General features: G+C 37.7%; 1 protein-coding gene across 1 annotated transcript; it reads left to right on the top strand.

Moving 5' to 3' along the window:
- The first annotated feature begins 63 nt into the window (after positions 1–63).
- Positions 64–11317, top strand: CRIPT (CXXC repeat containing interactor of PDZ3 domain). The gene is made up of 5 exons (XM_043603317.1): positions 64–160; positions 5063–5128; positions 5873–5927; positions 9986–10089; positions 10423–11317. Exons 1-5 carry the CDS (start codon positions 145–147, stop codon positions 10485–10487), a joined length of 306 nt encoding a protein of 101 aa, XP_043459252.1. The 5' UTR covers positions 64–144; the 3' UTR covers positions 10488–11317.
- Positions 11318–15470: the final 4153 nt, after the last annotated feature.

Raw genomic sequence — 15470 nt, forward strand, 5'->3', positions numbered from 1 at the left:
TTTCAGGTGTGGGATAGGCGGGGCGGGGGGCGGAGGGGCCGGAAGTGGCTTTTCGTAACCCGGAAGGGGAATGTTTTTCTGGCTATTGTGTTGATATTTTCGAGCTGCTGCAGTTTCTGTGGCCAAGGGAACCGTCGGGGAAGGATGGTGTGCGAAAAATGTGAGTTAAGAGGCCGCATCTTTGTGAGAAGGAGGCTAGGAGGAACTAACTGGGCTTCTTCGGGTCCTTGTCTTTTGTTTATTTTTCTTTCAGCCTCAGTTCTCGTGTTCCAGCCTCTGTCCTCTTACCCTTTTTGACCATTCCTGTCCCTCCCCAACGATCGTATAGTCGTTTTGCGTTCAGAGTGGTCTCAGTTTTGTAGGTATTTGCGTATTTCCTTTGCCTTCCCCTCCAACCCGGGATCTTATCCCATACAGTTCTTGACTGGCTCCTTCGCCTTACAGACCCTCAGGGTTGGACTGGATCTTAAAAGTCCTAGAGTTGCCACAGTTAACAGACATTTAAAAAGAGGAATACCTTTTTTCTAGAAGTATGTCCCATGCAATATTTGAGACATGTCTTTGCGTGCTCTTCCTCACTACTGAAAGTACTTTTGACTGACTTTTAGGACATGACAGTACTGTTGTTTTGAAATTAAAACATTCGTTGTTTTGAAATTAAAAATTCACAGGGCATCCTATATTTTAACTAGCTACACTAAGTTAGCATCCTATCCAATGGCTTAGATACTCTTTGCATGCATACCTGTGGTATTGAGGCAGGGTTCAGAAAGTCTCACCACCTTCAAAGCAGTCTGTGTAAATGTCACTAACTTTTAGAAAAGGCTTTCCACCCTGTAGTCGCCATCTGGTGATTCTAATGCAAACCCTTAAGGTTTCTAGAAAGTTTCTTACGATTTTTTGATATCCTAGACTGTCTATACGTTTTAAAACGGCTGTCATATCCCTAAGTCTTTTTATTCCTCAGCCTCTCTGGCTCTTCTAGGCAAGGTTTCAAGTCCTCTTATCTGTGTTAACATTAACATGATCAATTTTGTTTATATCCCCCCTAGTAGATAAAACTTTGAACACAGGCACCCATAATTTTGAATCACAGTTCTTATATTAGGTAAAAGAATAACCATGGGCAAGTTACCTAATATATCTTGGCCCCAGTTTCCTCATCTGAAAAATGAGAATAATACATAATTTATGGGGTTCAGATAATGTAGGTAAAGCCTGATATAAAAGTGCCTTCGCATATACTCAAAAACTGGTTATTTCTATCATAACCCCCAGTATGTGGCACTGAGAATTAAACTCTCCTTCATTTTATGAGGGGTAAAGTGGAAATAATGTATCCATTTTTCTATGCTTTATATCATCATCTCACATTAAGCTTTAAAAAAATTGTTGATGGGTGCCTGGGTGGCTCAGTCAGTGAAGTGTCTGGCTCTTGATTTCAGCTTGGGTCATGATCTCACTGTTTGTGAGTTTGAGCCCCACATTGGGCTCTGCGCTAACAGTGAAGAGCCTGCTTGGGATTCTCTCTCTCCCCTCTCTCTCTGCCCCTACCCTGCTTGTTCTCTCTTTCTCAAAATAAATAAACTTAAAAAAATTTTTTTAATTAAAAAAATAAAATAAAAAGTTATTGCAATGTAATTGACATAGGTACAATTCACCCATTTAAAATGTATCATTTTGTTATTTTTAGTATGTCCAGAGGGCTATGCAACCATCACCACTATCGATTTTAGAATATTTTCATCACTCTGAAAAGTACATTAAGCTTTTTGACATTGATGTCCTTTAATTCTATTCTATCCTGTACTTAAGCAGTTTTTTGGTTTTGCTTGTTTGAGTAAATATGGCTTACACATTTAGATTATGCACCTTCCGTGATACCTTTTCTCTCATGTAGTGTAGTTCTAAACATATAAATTTGTCTTTCTATGTAACTTGTGTTAATTCTGTACATTTTAGCTTTAGAGGACAGGTATTCTGCCTGGTTTAATTTGTGTGATATGCTTTACACCATAAGTGCTTTTTCCCAGGGAAACTAAGGATACTAAGCAAATTGTGAGAGTTAATTTCCTAAGGTACATAAAAATTTTGAGGACTCAGGACCTGATGTGGTATTAAAATAAATACACATAGTTGGTTCTGGGACATGCTATGTGTTATAAAAGGCCATTTGCTTTTCTACTTCCCTGCATGTCTGAGAGTCCAACTCTATTATTTCTTTGGTCTACTGCCTTTCTACCTTCTATACCATCTTACTCCTCAAATAAAATTATACTCTTTTTGGGGCGCTTGGGTGGCTCAGTCGGTTAAGCATGCAACATTGGCTTGTGGAGTCGAGCCTCACGTCCGGCTCTGTGCTGACAGCTCAGAACCTGGAACCTGCTTTGGATTCTGTGTCTCCCTCTCTCCCTTCCCTTCCCTGGCTCATGCTCTGTCTCTCAAAAATAAATAAACATTTAAAAAAAATTTTTAAGTATACTCTTTTTATTACATATTTCTTATCCCCCATCTATCAACTCATTCCACTCACCCTATAAGTAAGCTCATATCTCTCCTATACATAAAGGTAGACTCTCAAGCAACTACCTAGCTCTCTCTTTGCCTTCACGGTAAATTTTTTGAAAGGCTTGGTTATTTTTGTTGCCTTCATATTTTGTTACTTCTTAGTGCTTTCCAAACTTTCGCTATGCCCCACTACTGAAAGAACTTTCAGAAGTTCACTGGAGGTCTCCTAAACACCAAATCGAAAGACCTTTCTCTCAGTGCTTGTCTATGCCTCTGACTTTGAAACTTGGTGTAGATTCTCTTTGAATTTACTTCTCCCAGTGCTTCTTTACTTTTATAATCTCCAAGTTTTCTTATTTTCCTTATCCCCTTAAAGTAGATGTTTCCCAGTGATCTATATCTGACCTTCTTTTGACTCTTTTTGCAGTTTTAAAGAACAGTTGACTCTAGTTTTAGAAATATCTGGCTTCAAGTAGCAGATCCATGCCAATGAATGTCTAATCCACATCTCCAGCTGACTTCTCTCTAAACTAAGCACCAATAGAAAAATTTTCTCTAAACAATACTGGGACCCTCCATCTGGTTGTTACCTAATGGTTTAGTACTTCCAAGACTGAATGTGTCGTCCTGCTTCACAAACCGGTACCTTCTCTCCCATCATTTAATGGCATCACAATCCTCCCAGTCACCTATTGACGAAGCCTCGATCATCTCTCATTCATTCTCCTATCCCTTTGTGAACCTGCATCCAAACACGTGTATGCCCTGCTTATTTTACTCTCATTCAACAGCTCCGACTTTCCCTAGCCTTTCAAATACCTAGCTGAGGTCTCCATCACTCTGAGTTAGACTAATATTATCCCCTACCAGCCCCTTTCTCCTCACACCGTGCTCTTCCAGCCTTTGGCTCTTCTCAAAAGTGTCCTGCATGCATGTGAAGACCAGTAGGAAAAACTGCACAAATGAACCAGTTGGTACCACTAAAAGAGTATATTTCCTGATCTCCAAGATCTTTAACACTATGCATCAATCTTTTTTTTACTTCTCTTTAGTCAGCCCCTCGCCCTTTGTCTCTAGTGACTATTCCAAACTCTTCAGTGCCTTAAACTTCCCCCACCTTCATCTACCCCATCCTGTGTTGACAAATAGCTCCTTACAGGTATAAGAAAAGCGAGGTAATTAAATGGGAACATTCCCAACATTTCATCTTACTTTTACTATGCCCATAATCAGTTCTGCATCCATACCCATTTACTTCTTTCCCTTTATTTTTTCGAGGAAAATCCTATTTGTGTTCTTGTTGCCATCCCTCCCTACCTTTTTCAGGTCCTTTATTTGTCTCTCTATCTTTTGGAATCTTTTAATCAGCTCCCCTTCTATATAAAAATGCTCAATTAAATCCTAACTCCACCTTCCATTCTTGCATTTTGTCACCTTTTCTTTTCATTCATGCAACAGTATTATATTCCTACCAAATGCTAGATAGTAGGACCAAAGGGTAAGTATTTTGTCTTACTATCCTTCATCAGTATGCCAGGACATGGCTTAGAGTAATCACAACAGATATTTGAATTGAACCTGATATAAGTGTACTGTATCATTTCCCGAATTTAAAACCTTTAATACATTCTCAGTGAGCAGAGAATAATTCTGGCTTTCTGTGTTTGGAGCCTGGCATTCAGGATGACCCTCCACAATGAGGTCCCAGCTTATCTTTCCAATTACATTTTCACTTACCTTCATTACTCTTTATCCAGACCAAAGTACTTTGCATGCCCATGAGCTTCCCATGCCTTTCCTTGGGATACGTCCTTTTTCTAGTTTGCCTTCATCCTCTCTTCTTTTTCTTCCCAAGCCCACTGTAACATGCAGACACTCTCTCTACTGCCTTCTCCAGAAACCCCTGGACTTCCCTAGCCAAGGTTATTTCTTCCTTCATGGTATTTCTTCTGGTGCTTAAGTTGTCAATTACTATGCTTTTTGTTTTCTAGCTTACATTTTGGTTTGAATGGTTCTTTTTCAGGGGTATTTACCCCCTTTAAGAACCTGGAAAAGCTATGGACTCTTACAAGAAGAAAAATGGATATACAGTAGTTTGGTGTACAACTTCACCTTGTTCATTTGTCTTCTGAGGTCTACCCCTGGAGCCCAGGTTAAGGATTACTATTGAGGAAAATAGCATGTTGTAGGTTCCTTGAAAGTAGAGCTTTATCTAAATTACCATTTTATTTTTCTCTAAACTTTGCATAGTGGTTTATGTATCTTAAGTGCTTAGTATGTTTATGGAATAAATAGATCTATCAGATTTGTTTAAAGTATACAGGTACAGGGAAAGACTATCATAAGCCATTGTGCTGTACAGATTTTACTGAGAGTCAGTTATCCATTATCCACAGCTAGTAACTTCAGTCTCAGTTCATAGCCCCTACCCCAGCATGAAAAGTCTCCGACTGTAATAAGATAGTTGATACCATTGTGAACTTTAGGCACAAAGTAGTGTATTTATTAGACAGTAAATCTTAATTCCCCTTATTGTACTATCTTGTTATAACAGGTGAAAAGAAACTTGGTACTGTTATCACTCCAGACACATGGAAAGATGGTGCAAGGAATACCACAGGTATTTTTTCCTTTTTAGAAAATAGAAGTTGAATCAAATATTTCCCGTGACTGAAGTTTTAGCCTTTACACTATTTGTAAAAGGAAATGTTTTGTGCACAAAGTATTTCATCTGTTAAATATTAAAGAACTCTAGATCCCTCCCAACAATTTAATATCTTCTTCTATTTAGTTTTCTTGGTTACATGTTAGAGGTTCCTAATCTATGAGGTAAGAGATAGCAAAATCATTAAATGATTTTCAACCAATGACTATATCATAATAATTGATTTGATTCAGTTTTATTAGAGTATATATTTAATTCCCCCTTTCTTCACCTGACTTTTATATTCTTAAATCATTTACACTGTTTTCACTTTCATATCATTATATACAGTTAAGATGTTTTCAAAGGGAAAGAAAAGAAGCACTTATACTGTATTCAGGGTCGGTGGCACCAAAGTAATGGCTTCTAGATTTTACAATAGATAAATTAAATGCAGACCCGTTCCTAAAGTCCTGTTTTGAGTCTGAGAAATAAAATGATGATCCAGAATTTTATTGTTTCATCATAAATGTTTCCTTTTTAAGTGGTGTCTTAAAAACATAGCTATGAAATGAAGATTTTGAAAATGTTGATATTGGCTAGTCTATTGGTAGGAGGTCTAAGAATGAACTCTTTAACAAATTGTTAAGTGGTAAATGTACATGTTATGGTGAAATGTGCAGAAATAACCCACTAAAATATGTGTATATTTTGATATAGAAAGTGGTGGAAGAAAGCTGAATGAAAATAAAGCTTTAACTTCAAAAAAAGCAAGGTAGGTAAAGGAGCAGCTACATCGTGGAGACATAACTTTCCATTCTTTTTAGTCTTAAGCATACTGAACTTGGTGTGTATCATTCTGTCGTGATTTAAACAGTCAGGTACCAGCATGCAAAGCCAAGCTATTTGTTATAACCTGCCAGTTTCACCCTGATCCTCCCCACTCTATCAATTTGTGAAGATATTACTGCTCTTTTTTACCAGAAAACATGACTTTTATTTCATCTCATTCTTTCTCTTTTCTGCTCTTTTCTTTTCTTTTCAAAACGATGGTTTCTGGCCTTACCCCCCCTAAAACTACTTTGCAGTTTCATTCAAGTGCTTCAGTGTGGTATGCAATAATACTGCCTGGTTTTGTTTACTGTACATTATTTCATCTAGATCTTCATTATTGTACAAATTGGAGGCAATAGAGAGATGTGGACAGATCAGAAGCTCTGGAGTCAGACCTAAATTTGTATTTAGACTCTGTCACTCTCTTGCTCTGAGACCTTAAGGAAGTTAAGCCAGTTTCTTGACTTCTCTGAACTTTATTTTTTCATCTAAGAGTGGAGATAAAAATGTCTCCTACCCTAAAAACCACTTTTTGACATCATGCCTTATTTATTATTCCCAGTCTTAAAAATTCCATGAACTCTTCCAGCTGCCATCCCATTTCCTTGCTTCCCTTCACAGCAAAAGTTTTCAAAAGCCTTAGGCTTTCTCAATGTCTATAAGTTCCATTCTCAGCTTCTGCCACTCCGGTCGGGTCTTCAGCCCCATCAATCCCTGCAGCTGCTCTCACCTAATGGCAGCAGGATCACACCTAATGGCCACTTCTCTATTTTTTTTTTTAATTTTTTTTTTTTTAACGTTTATTTATTTTTGAGACAGAGAGAGACAGAGAATGAATGGGGGAGGGTCAGAGAGACGGAGACACAGAATCTGTAACAGGGTCCAGGCTCTGAGCTATCAGCACAGAGCCCGATGCGGGGCTCGAACTCACGGACCGCAAGATCATGACCTGAGCCAAAGTCGGCCGCCCAACCGACTGAGCCACCCAGGTGCCCCCCACTTCTCTATTCTTATCTTGATTAACCTTTTAACAACTCTCATTTTTGCAACCTGCTATTCTCTCTCTTTTTTTCTTCTCTTCTCTTCTCTTTTCTCTTCTTTTCTTTTCATAAGCTCTACCTCCAGTGTGGGTCTAAACTCACAGCCCCAGGATCAAGACTCGCATGCTCCACTGACTGAGCCAGCCAGGCACCCCTGCAACCTTGTATTCTCTTGGCTCTGGGGTACCACCCTCTTTTCTCCTCCCAACTCACTGTTCCTTCTCAGTCAAGTGCCTCTGGACTCAATCCTAGACCTTTCTCTTTTTTTTTCTATTTACAAATATATAATCTTTCCTCAAGTGACTTTAGTCCAATGACTTGAAATTCATACTGTATGTTAATAACCCAGATTTACATCTCCTGTCCTGACTTCTTTGAGCTCCAAACGTATATCCAACTGCCTACTTGTCTTACCATTTTGATGTCTAACAGGCAACCTCTTGGTCCTTGTCTTCTAATCAGAGTCTTACTGCACCACTGTCCGGTCCAGTTGTGCAAACCAAAAAGCGAGAATTCTGCACATTTTCCTCACTTTCCTTTCATCAGTAAATTCTTTAGCTCTACCAGCAAAATATAACCTGAGTACACTTGCTTCACTGCTGTTACCCTGTTCCAAACCACTGTTACTTGGTAGATGCAATAGTAACTTTGTATCTTTCTGCTTCCTCTCTAGTTCCCTATAATTCAGTCTCATAGTAACCAGAGCAGTCCTTTAAAAGGCACATAAGTGCTTTTCTCCTGCATTGCTTTTCTTTTCAGGTAGAATATAATCTAGGCCCCCTTCCACTTTCTTACAAGGTTCTCCATGATCTGGCCCTTCCCACCTCTCTGACTTCCAGTTGGACTACTCCTGCATCAGACAGGCCAAGCCCACTCCCATTGGCAGAGGTTTATGTTTGTTGCTCCCTCCTCCTAGAGCTCATCCTGCAGAGTTCACATAGCTGGCACCTTGTTGTTGCCAGGATCTAGCTGAAATGTCACCTCCTAAGGGTGGGTCCCTAACCAGCATCTGAATTAAGGTCTTCCCCTCCTTCTCCTCATGTCTGCCACAGTGTCCTGTTTGAATTTTCTCTACAGTGTGTATCACTGTCTGAAAACCATGTTTGTTCCTTTACTTATTGTCTGTCTCCTCACTACAATGTCAGCTTGAGAGGGTAGAGGCTTTGTCTGTCAAGCTCATTTTTGGTATGTAAAACAGTAACAGGCACATAGTAGGCACTCATGTATATTTGCTGAAAGAATTAATACCTATTTCATGACATTGTCCCAAGGATTAGAAATAATAATGATAATGATAATAATAATAATGAAGCTTTTACTACCTGCAGTGCCTGGCACATAATGGTGCTTATTAAGTAATGGATATAAAACAGCATAATAGATTTAATCTTCAGTAGAGCATCTCACTAAGTATTGCTCTGACTTATTGATGTCTTCTAAGACAGTTCAGTTATTATTAACTAAGTTGTAATTTTTACAGACTATACAGTTTTATTTATTTTTAATTTTTTTTAACGTTTTATTTATTTTTGAGACAGAGAGAGACAGAGCATGAACGGGGGAGGGGCAGAGAGAGAGGGAGACACAGAATCGGAAGCAGGCTCCAGGCTCTGAGCCATCAGCCCAGAGCCCGACGCGGGGCTCGAACTCACGGACCGCGAGATCGTGACCTGAACTGAAGTCAGCCGCTTAACCGACTGAGGCACCCAGGTGCCCCAGACTATACAGTTTTAGATACCTCCAGTTACTTTTTGCTCCCAGCCTTACTCCAATATCATTAATAAATAGCTATTATTTTTGGATACTCTAAATATCTCACTTTGGAAAGTGTACCATTATATTGCATTGAATCTAAGATACCAACATTTAGAAGAGGTATCATTACTTTAATAAAGAAAAAGCTCTACCATGAATTGTAAGATGTCAGACATTAAAATGTGCATTTTAGGATTAAATACGGTTTTAAACAAAAGTAATCTCTAGACATACGGATGCAAACAAATCGAGCCTTATTAAAAAGAGGAATAGTGTCTGTGCTATCTTCCTTTGTGCAGAGTAAGGTGACATTCTTTTGGGTTTGGAAAAATTAACCTTTGAAAATAAGCTGTTGTGCCCCAAGAGAAGAAACCAGGTCTAGGACAGTGTTGGTATTCAGTACATGAGTATTGTTACAAAAGTTACAGCCAGTTTAGGGGGAATTATTTTCTACTCCAGCTGCTGTAAAATGGCATTTTTATATAGCGGAAACTCTTCTATGCAAAGGGATTGGATCAATTAGTTGAAAATGTCAGCTAAAATAGGCAATCATTAAAAGATACACATACCTTATTGTAAGTCATGGCACATGACGTGTACATGCATTCATCAGTCATTTGGCACTGAGACAGGCCTTTTGAGTATGAGTCTACTGATAAGAGTTCTTCATCATTTTCCTCACATAAATCATAACCAGAATGCGTATTTCCGGTATCTTAAAGTAGAGCAAGAACTGACAACTTGTAAAGTGCCAAGTCCTTCCACTTATGATTTTGTCTGTATTTTGAAGTTGTCTCACCTAATTCAATGGCAGTTCAGTGATTCACATTTATCTAGCCATCCTAAAGCATTCTCATAGTCTTTCATAGAATTGGTCACTTTTTGCACCCACATTTCATCAGTTTCCATAATATTTAACTATATCATACAAATAGATTGGCAAATACAACTCGTAGAAACAGGCTTGGGATTAAGTACAACTGATAAGTCATTTATAAGCATACAACTCACATGGAAGGGGTAGGGTTGTGCAGGAGCAGTGAGAGAGGGTAGCTGGCTGCAAGCGTGCTGTGGCTATCAACTGTAAAGTTTGACAGAGGGAACAAAGCATGGATTAATCCCATTTGTTGCCTAAAGGAAGTCATTTAACTGTTTTCTTTTCTATTTTGCATTTTTCTTTCTTTAAAAAAAAAAACAACTCCAGATTCGATCCATATGGAAAGAATAAGTTCTCTACTTGCAGAATTTGTAAAAGTTCGGTACATCAGCCGGGTTCCCATTACTGCCAGGGCTGTGCCTACAAAAAGGGTAAGTTTCTTTCAATACTGTTTTTCTGTTCATATCCAGCCTACATTTGGCACTGACTTAGATAGCATAGAAAAGGAGTAGCCTTTCATAGTTTCAGAGATCGATCCTGTTAGTCAAGTGCTCTTTTTTCTAAGGCAAGATGACACTTAGAACCTGGTTCATAGCTGCAAGTCCGTGCTTGCTTTTTTCTCTTCTCTGATGCTGTTAAATTATGTTTTAAGCCTCAGGAGTGACTTAAATAAACCAAAGTGTTAATAGTAGGTATTTGATTGGTATTATGAGTTGGTATTATGATTTGATTGCTTACATGTTTTGTTTGTTTGTTTATTTTAGGCATCTGTGCAATGTGTGGAAAAAAGGTTTTGGATACCAAAAACTACAAGCAAACGTCTGTGTAGATGTGTCAGTGACGTTTCTGGCTTTCTATGTGATTTTACTTTTTGCTTTGAATTTCCAAGGCATAACATAGATGTTCAAGTTAAAAATAACACATTTTAAGACAGTTAATATTAAACCGTTGATTACCTGATCAGTATTCTTTTTTATTTTGCTTTCAAGAATTTCTAAACAACAGTGTAACTAGTTTTCTGCCTTAGTTCTTTTTCTCACAAGCGTCTTGTTGAATTAGCATAAGTGGAAAATTTAATGAAAAATATTTTCCCAGTTCTCTATATGCTTTTTATTTATCATTATTCATATAATTCTTTTCTTCACCCTCTACTTTATTTATAGATATTACAGAAGTGAGAAGGAGATTACTGATTGATATTTTGCTCTGAATTTTGCATCAGACTTGTAACTCTTCCCTCACTCCCTTCCTGTTGTATGGTTCTTAGAATGAGCAGTCTCTTTATTAATTGTAAGTTCACAGGGCATTGAAACATCTGAGACCATTATTGCTGAATTGTTCCTTAGTAATTAGCCCAGACCCCAGTCATAAGTTGTAGTGATGATACTTTTTATTTGTTCTTGATGCCAAAGTGCCAGTCCTTTCCTATGAGAATATAAGGGTCAGCCCATGTATGTCCAAATGAACACACTGGATTTCAGAAAAATACGGGTTATGCACATTACCTTGAATTGGAACAGTCACGAAAGCCAAAACAACAGTGTTTGTCCATGGTAGTGTGTAACAAATGAGTTACTACTCTTTAGGAAGGCTCCTTGAAGCAAAAACCAATTTTTTTCCGTCTCTCCCCACCCCCCAAAATAAATAGTACAAAACCAACATTTTGACTCTTTTTTTATATATAACATAGACTGCTAAAAGACTACGTTGAGGTTCAGACAAAGATTTTTCTTATGCTGCCTTCAAAGGTTTTGGACTTCTGCTTTTGAAGCCTGCAGCCTTCTGTGGGAAACCAAAATCATACTTCCTATCGCCAAGTGCACTATGTGAACATACATATCACTATAAAATATGTAGGAGAGAGAACATGATACACATGGTGTAGATACTACATTTCTATTTGCTTAAAAATTATTACGGAAAATATTTAAAATTTTAACCATTTAATTTATCTGTAAGGTTTTTAACACAGTGTTTTTCTAGGATACGTTGTTATCCCGAAAGATCACAAAGGTGATACAAAATATAATAAAAAAGCTCTGAGAGCAAGAAGTATCTTCTCACTTTTAATCAATTAGGGATTTTTCATTAAATCAACACAAGGGGCCCATAATAGGATCAAGTTAAAGAGCAGCCCAAATCCGTTAAAAGTTGGGTTGGTCGACTTTGGGAAAGTACATTTCTCAGGTATCAGCTGGGATCTTGACTTCCACAACTCACATTTCACATTCGTGTCTTGCATAACTTCCTTCCCTAAATGACCTACTGGCCAGACTCAGGTTCTTCTATGAAGATTTTTGTTAATGTTACACCTCAGAATAGATTATAAGTATTATAAGTCTTCATATTGTTGAAATAATAATATGACTGCCATAAGTTGAATAAATGTTGGGGCGCCTGGATGGCTCAGTTGGTTAAGTGTCCTAACTTGGTTTCAGCTCAGGTCATGATCTCAGGATTCATAAGATTGAGCCCCACATCAGCCTCTGTCCTGAGAGCATGAAGCCTGCTTGGGATTCTCTCTCTCCTCTCTCTGTCCCTCCCTACCCTCAAAGTAAATATATATATATATATTTTTAATTGAATAAAAGTTTTAAGTGAGAAGGAAAATCCCAAAACAAAACATGAGCATAAACTATTTTTTAGAGGAGACTGGGTGGCTCAGTCCATTGAGTGTCTGACTAAGGCTCAGGTCATGATCTCACAGTCCGTGAGTTCGAGCCCCATATAAGGCTTCCTGCTGTCAGCACAGAGCCTTCTTCAGATCCTCTGTCTTCCTCTCTCTCTGCCCCTGCCCCACTTGCATTCTCTTTCTCAAAAATAAAACATTTAAAAAATAATTTAAAATAAATAAAAATATTTTAAAATATTTTTTTTAAATAAGGCATAAAAAGAGGCGCCTGGGTGGCTCAGTGGTTGAACATCTGATTTTGGCTCAGGTCCCCATCTCATGGTCTGTGAGTTTGAGCCCCGCGTCAGGCTCTATGCTGACAGCTTGGAGCCTGGAGTTTGCTTTGGATTCTGTGTCTCCCTCTCTCTCTGCCCCTCCCCCGCTCCCGGTCTATCTCTCTCTCTCTCTCTGTCAAAAATAAATAAACATTAAAAAAACTATAAGATGACAGAATTAAGGCCAAACAGGTTTTATCAAAGTAAATGTAAAAATGATGAGATAATGTATTTCTTAAATCTCAGATTGTATTTAAAATATGCATAGTAGAAATAGCTTAAATACCAATAGAATACCTTTATGTACATTCATTCATAGAATATGAATGTGAAATGAAAAAGTGATGTGAAGAATTACACATGTCCATAAGCTTGTGTGCACATACCAAAAACATCTGAGAGCAATTAGTACTGTTTTCTCTGTGGAGTGGAACAGAAGGTTGAGAAAAGAGAGACTTAACCCTTTTACCCTAATGGCAACTACCTAACACATTTTAGTTTCTACTTCCCTTACATGGGGGAACAGGAGACTTATAGTTATATATCCTAGAAGTATATATATTTACATGCACATATAGGTATATGTTCTGAGAATTTTAAGAAGAAGCATATGTTCTTCTCCATTTGACTTCATTTTTAATGTTTCTCATGTTTGGTTTACCATTTTCTATCTCGTTATATTTTTTTTCTTGGCCAATTCGAGAATACATTGCAGACATATCTTTTCACCTTTAATGTTACATATGCACTTCGTAAGAACAAACATACTAATAAGTACAGTTATCAAATTCAGGAATTTAACATTGATAGGATGCTTTCATTTAATCTACAGCCCCTATCTCACTTTCAGTTGCTCCACTGATATTTTTTTTGCAGCTTCAGAATCTAGTTCAGGATCATATGTTAGATTATCATGATTCTGTCATCTGGAACAGTTTGGTAGCTTTTGTCTTTGATACTACAAGTGTCAATACATTGAAGAATACAGGACAGTTAAAGTATAGATTATCCTTCAGTTTGGATTTTTTTTTGATGTTTCCTTGTGTTAAATGTGGGTTATGCAGTGTGAGCTGAAATACTATGAGTGATGTGTCCTCCCAGTGTCACATCCAGACTCACAAAATATCCCTTTGCCCATATTGGTGTCCATTTTGATCACTTGGGTAAGATGTCACCCATTTTCTCCACTGTATAGTTACTATTTTTCCTTTTGCACTTAGTTGATAATTTGTGAGGAGAAATTTTTTTTTAAGTTTATTTATTTATTTTGAGCAGGGGGAGGGGCAGAGAGAAAGGGAGAGAGAATCCCAAGCACGCTCTGCCTTACTGGGGTTCAATCTCATGAACCGTGAGATCATGACCTGAGCTGAAATCGAGAGTCAGATGTTTAACCGACTGAGCCATGCAGGCACCCCAAGAAACTTTTGAGACCATGTTGATATTCTATTTCTCATCAAACCTGCCTCTTGTAGATTTAGCATCCTTTGATGATTCTTATCTGAAAACATTTTTTACTGTGATGTGTATAAAACTGTGATTTTTCTATTTTTTTTAAGAGAGTGAATGGGGGAGAGTGGCAGAGGGGAAGAGAGAGAATTTTATACTGAGTGTGGAGCCTGATGTGGGGTCATGACCTGAGCCAGAACCAAGAGTTGGATACTCAACTGACTGTGCCACCCAGGCGCCCCCAAAACTGATTTATCTAACTACATCATTCTTTCTGTATTAACTAATCATTCTACACTAAAGAAAAGATTTCCCTTTATCAGTATAGATATTTGTATAGAATAAATGCTTTTTTTCTGACCATTGGAGTGTTAATTACAGATATGATGCCTTTTTACCACAAATACTTGTGTGTATTTTCTAAGAATGAGGATATTTTCTTACATAACCATATCATAATGATCAAAACCAGAAAATTAACATTAATACTGTTATCTAATATTTTTCCGTATTTCACTAGTTGTTCCAGTAACGGCCTTTGTTAAAACAAAAAACTAGTTCAGGGTCCAAATCAGGATAACATTTTATATTTAGTTGCCATGTTTCTAGTCTCCTTTAATCTAGAACAATTCTTGAATTTGTCTTTCAAAGACCTCAAGGTCATAAAACAAGTAAGTCAGTTATTTTATAAAACCTCCCTTAATCTGAGTATTTCTGATGTTTTTTCACAAGTAGATTGAGCTTCTGCATTGTTAGCAAGAATATCATAGAAGTGATGCTACATCCTTTTCAGTATATTTTATGGTGTCATTTGTCCCTTACAAGGAGTTAATTTGAATGACTTGTTTTAGGTGGTCTCTGTTAGATTTCTTCACTGTAAAGTTCCTGTTTTTTCTACTATGTTAAGCATTTTTGTTGGGAGATACTTTGAGAATGTAAATATTCTGTTTCTCAGCAAACTTCCACTAATGTTAGCATCCCGTGTTGTTTTTTGGCTGTATTAATTGTTACCCTGAGAGTTGCCAAATGGCTTTCCAATTCTATCATTCTTTTTACATTCATTAGTTGGTATTCTGCTGTAAGGAAAAGCTTTCTCTTTTTCCAGCTTAGGAGGAATTCATGGATTGCTATTTTATTCAGGTCTGTTGCTCTCACTTGTTTTGATGTCAAGAGGTCTCAGATTTGGCCAGTGGGAGACCTTTCAAGGTGGTTCCTGGGTCTTTTAGACATGTTCTCATCATTTTTTGAAGAATTCCTTACTTTCTAGCATAAGATGTTTCAAGTTTACTTTATATTTTTCCTACCCAGCCCTGGAATCAGCCACTTCTCCAAAGATCCCTAGTTTCTTTTAGTGGAGAATGGTGTTTGAATACTAAGATACCTGCTGGGTTGCCATTGCACCTCAGCCCCTTCAACAGAA

Source organism: Prionailurus bengalensis, chromosome A3 (assembly GCF_016509475.1).
Source record: "Prionailurus bengalensis isolate Pbe53 chromosome A3, Fcat_Pben_1.1_paternal_pri, whole genome shotgun sequence".
In the NCBI taxonomy this organism is placed as follows: domain Eukaryota; kingdom Metazoa; phylum Chordata; class Mammalia; order Carnivora; family Felidae; genus Prionailurus; species Prionailurus bengalensis.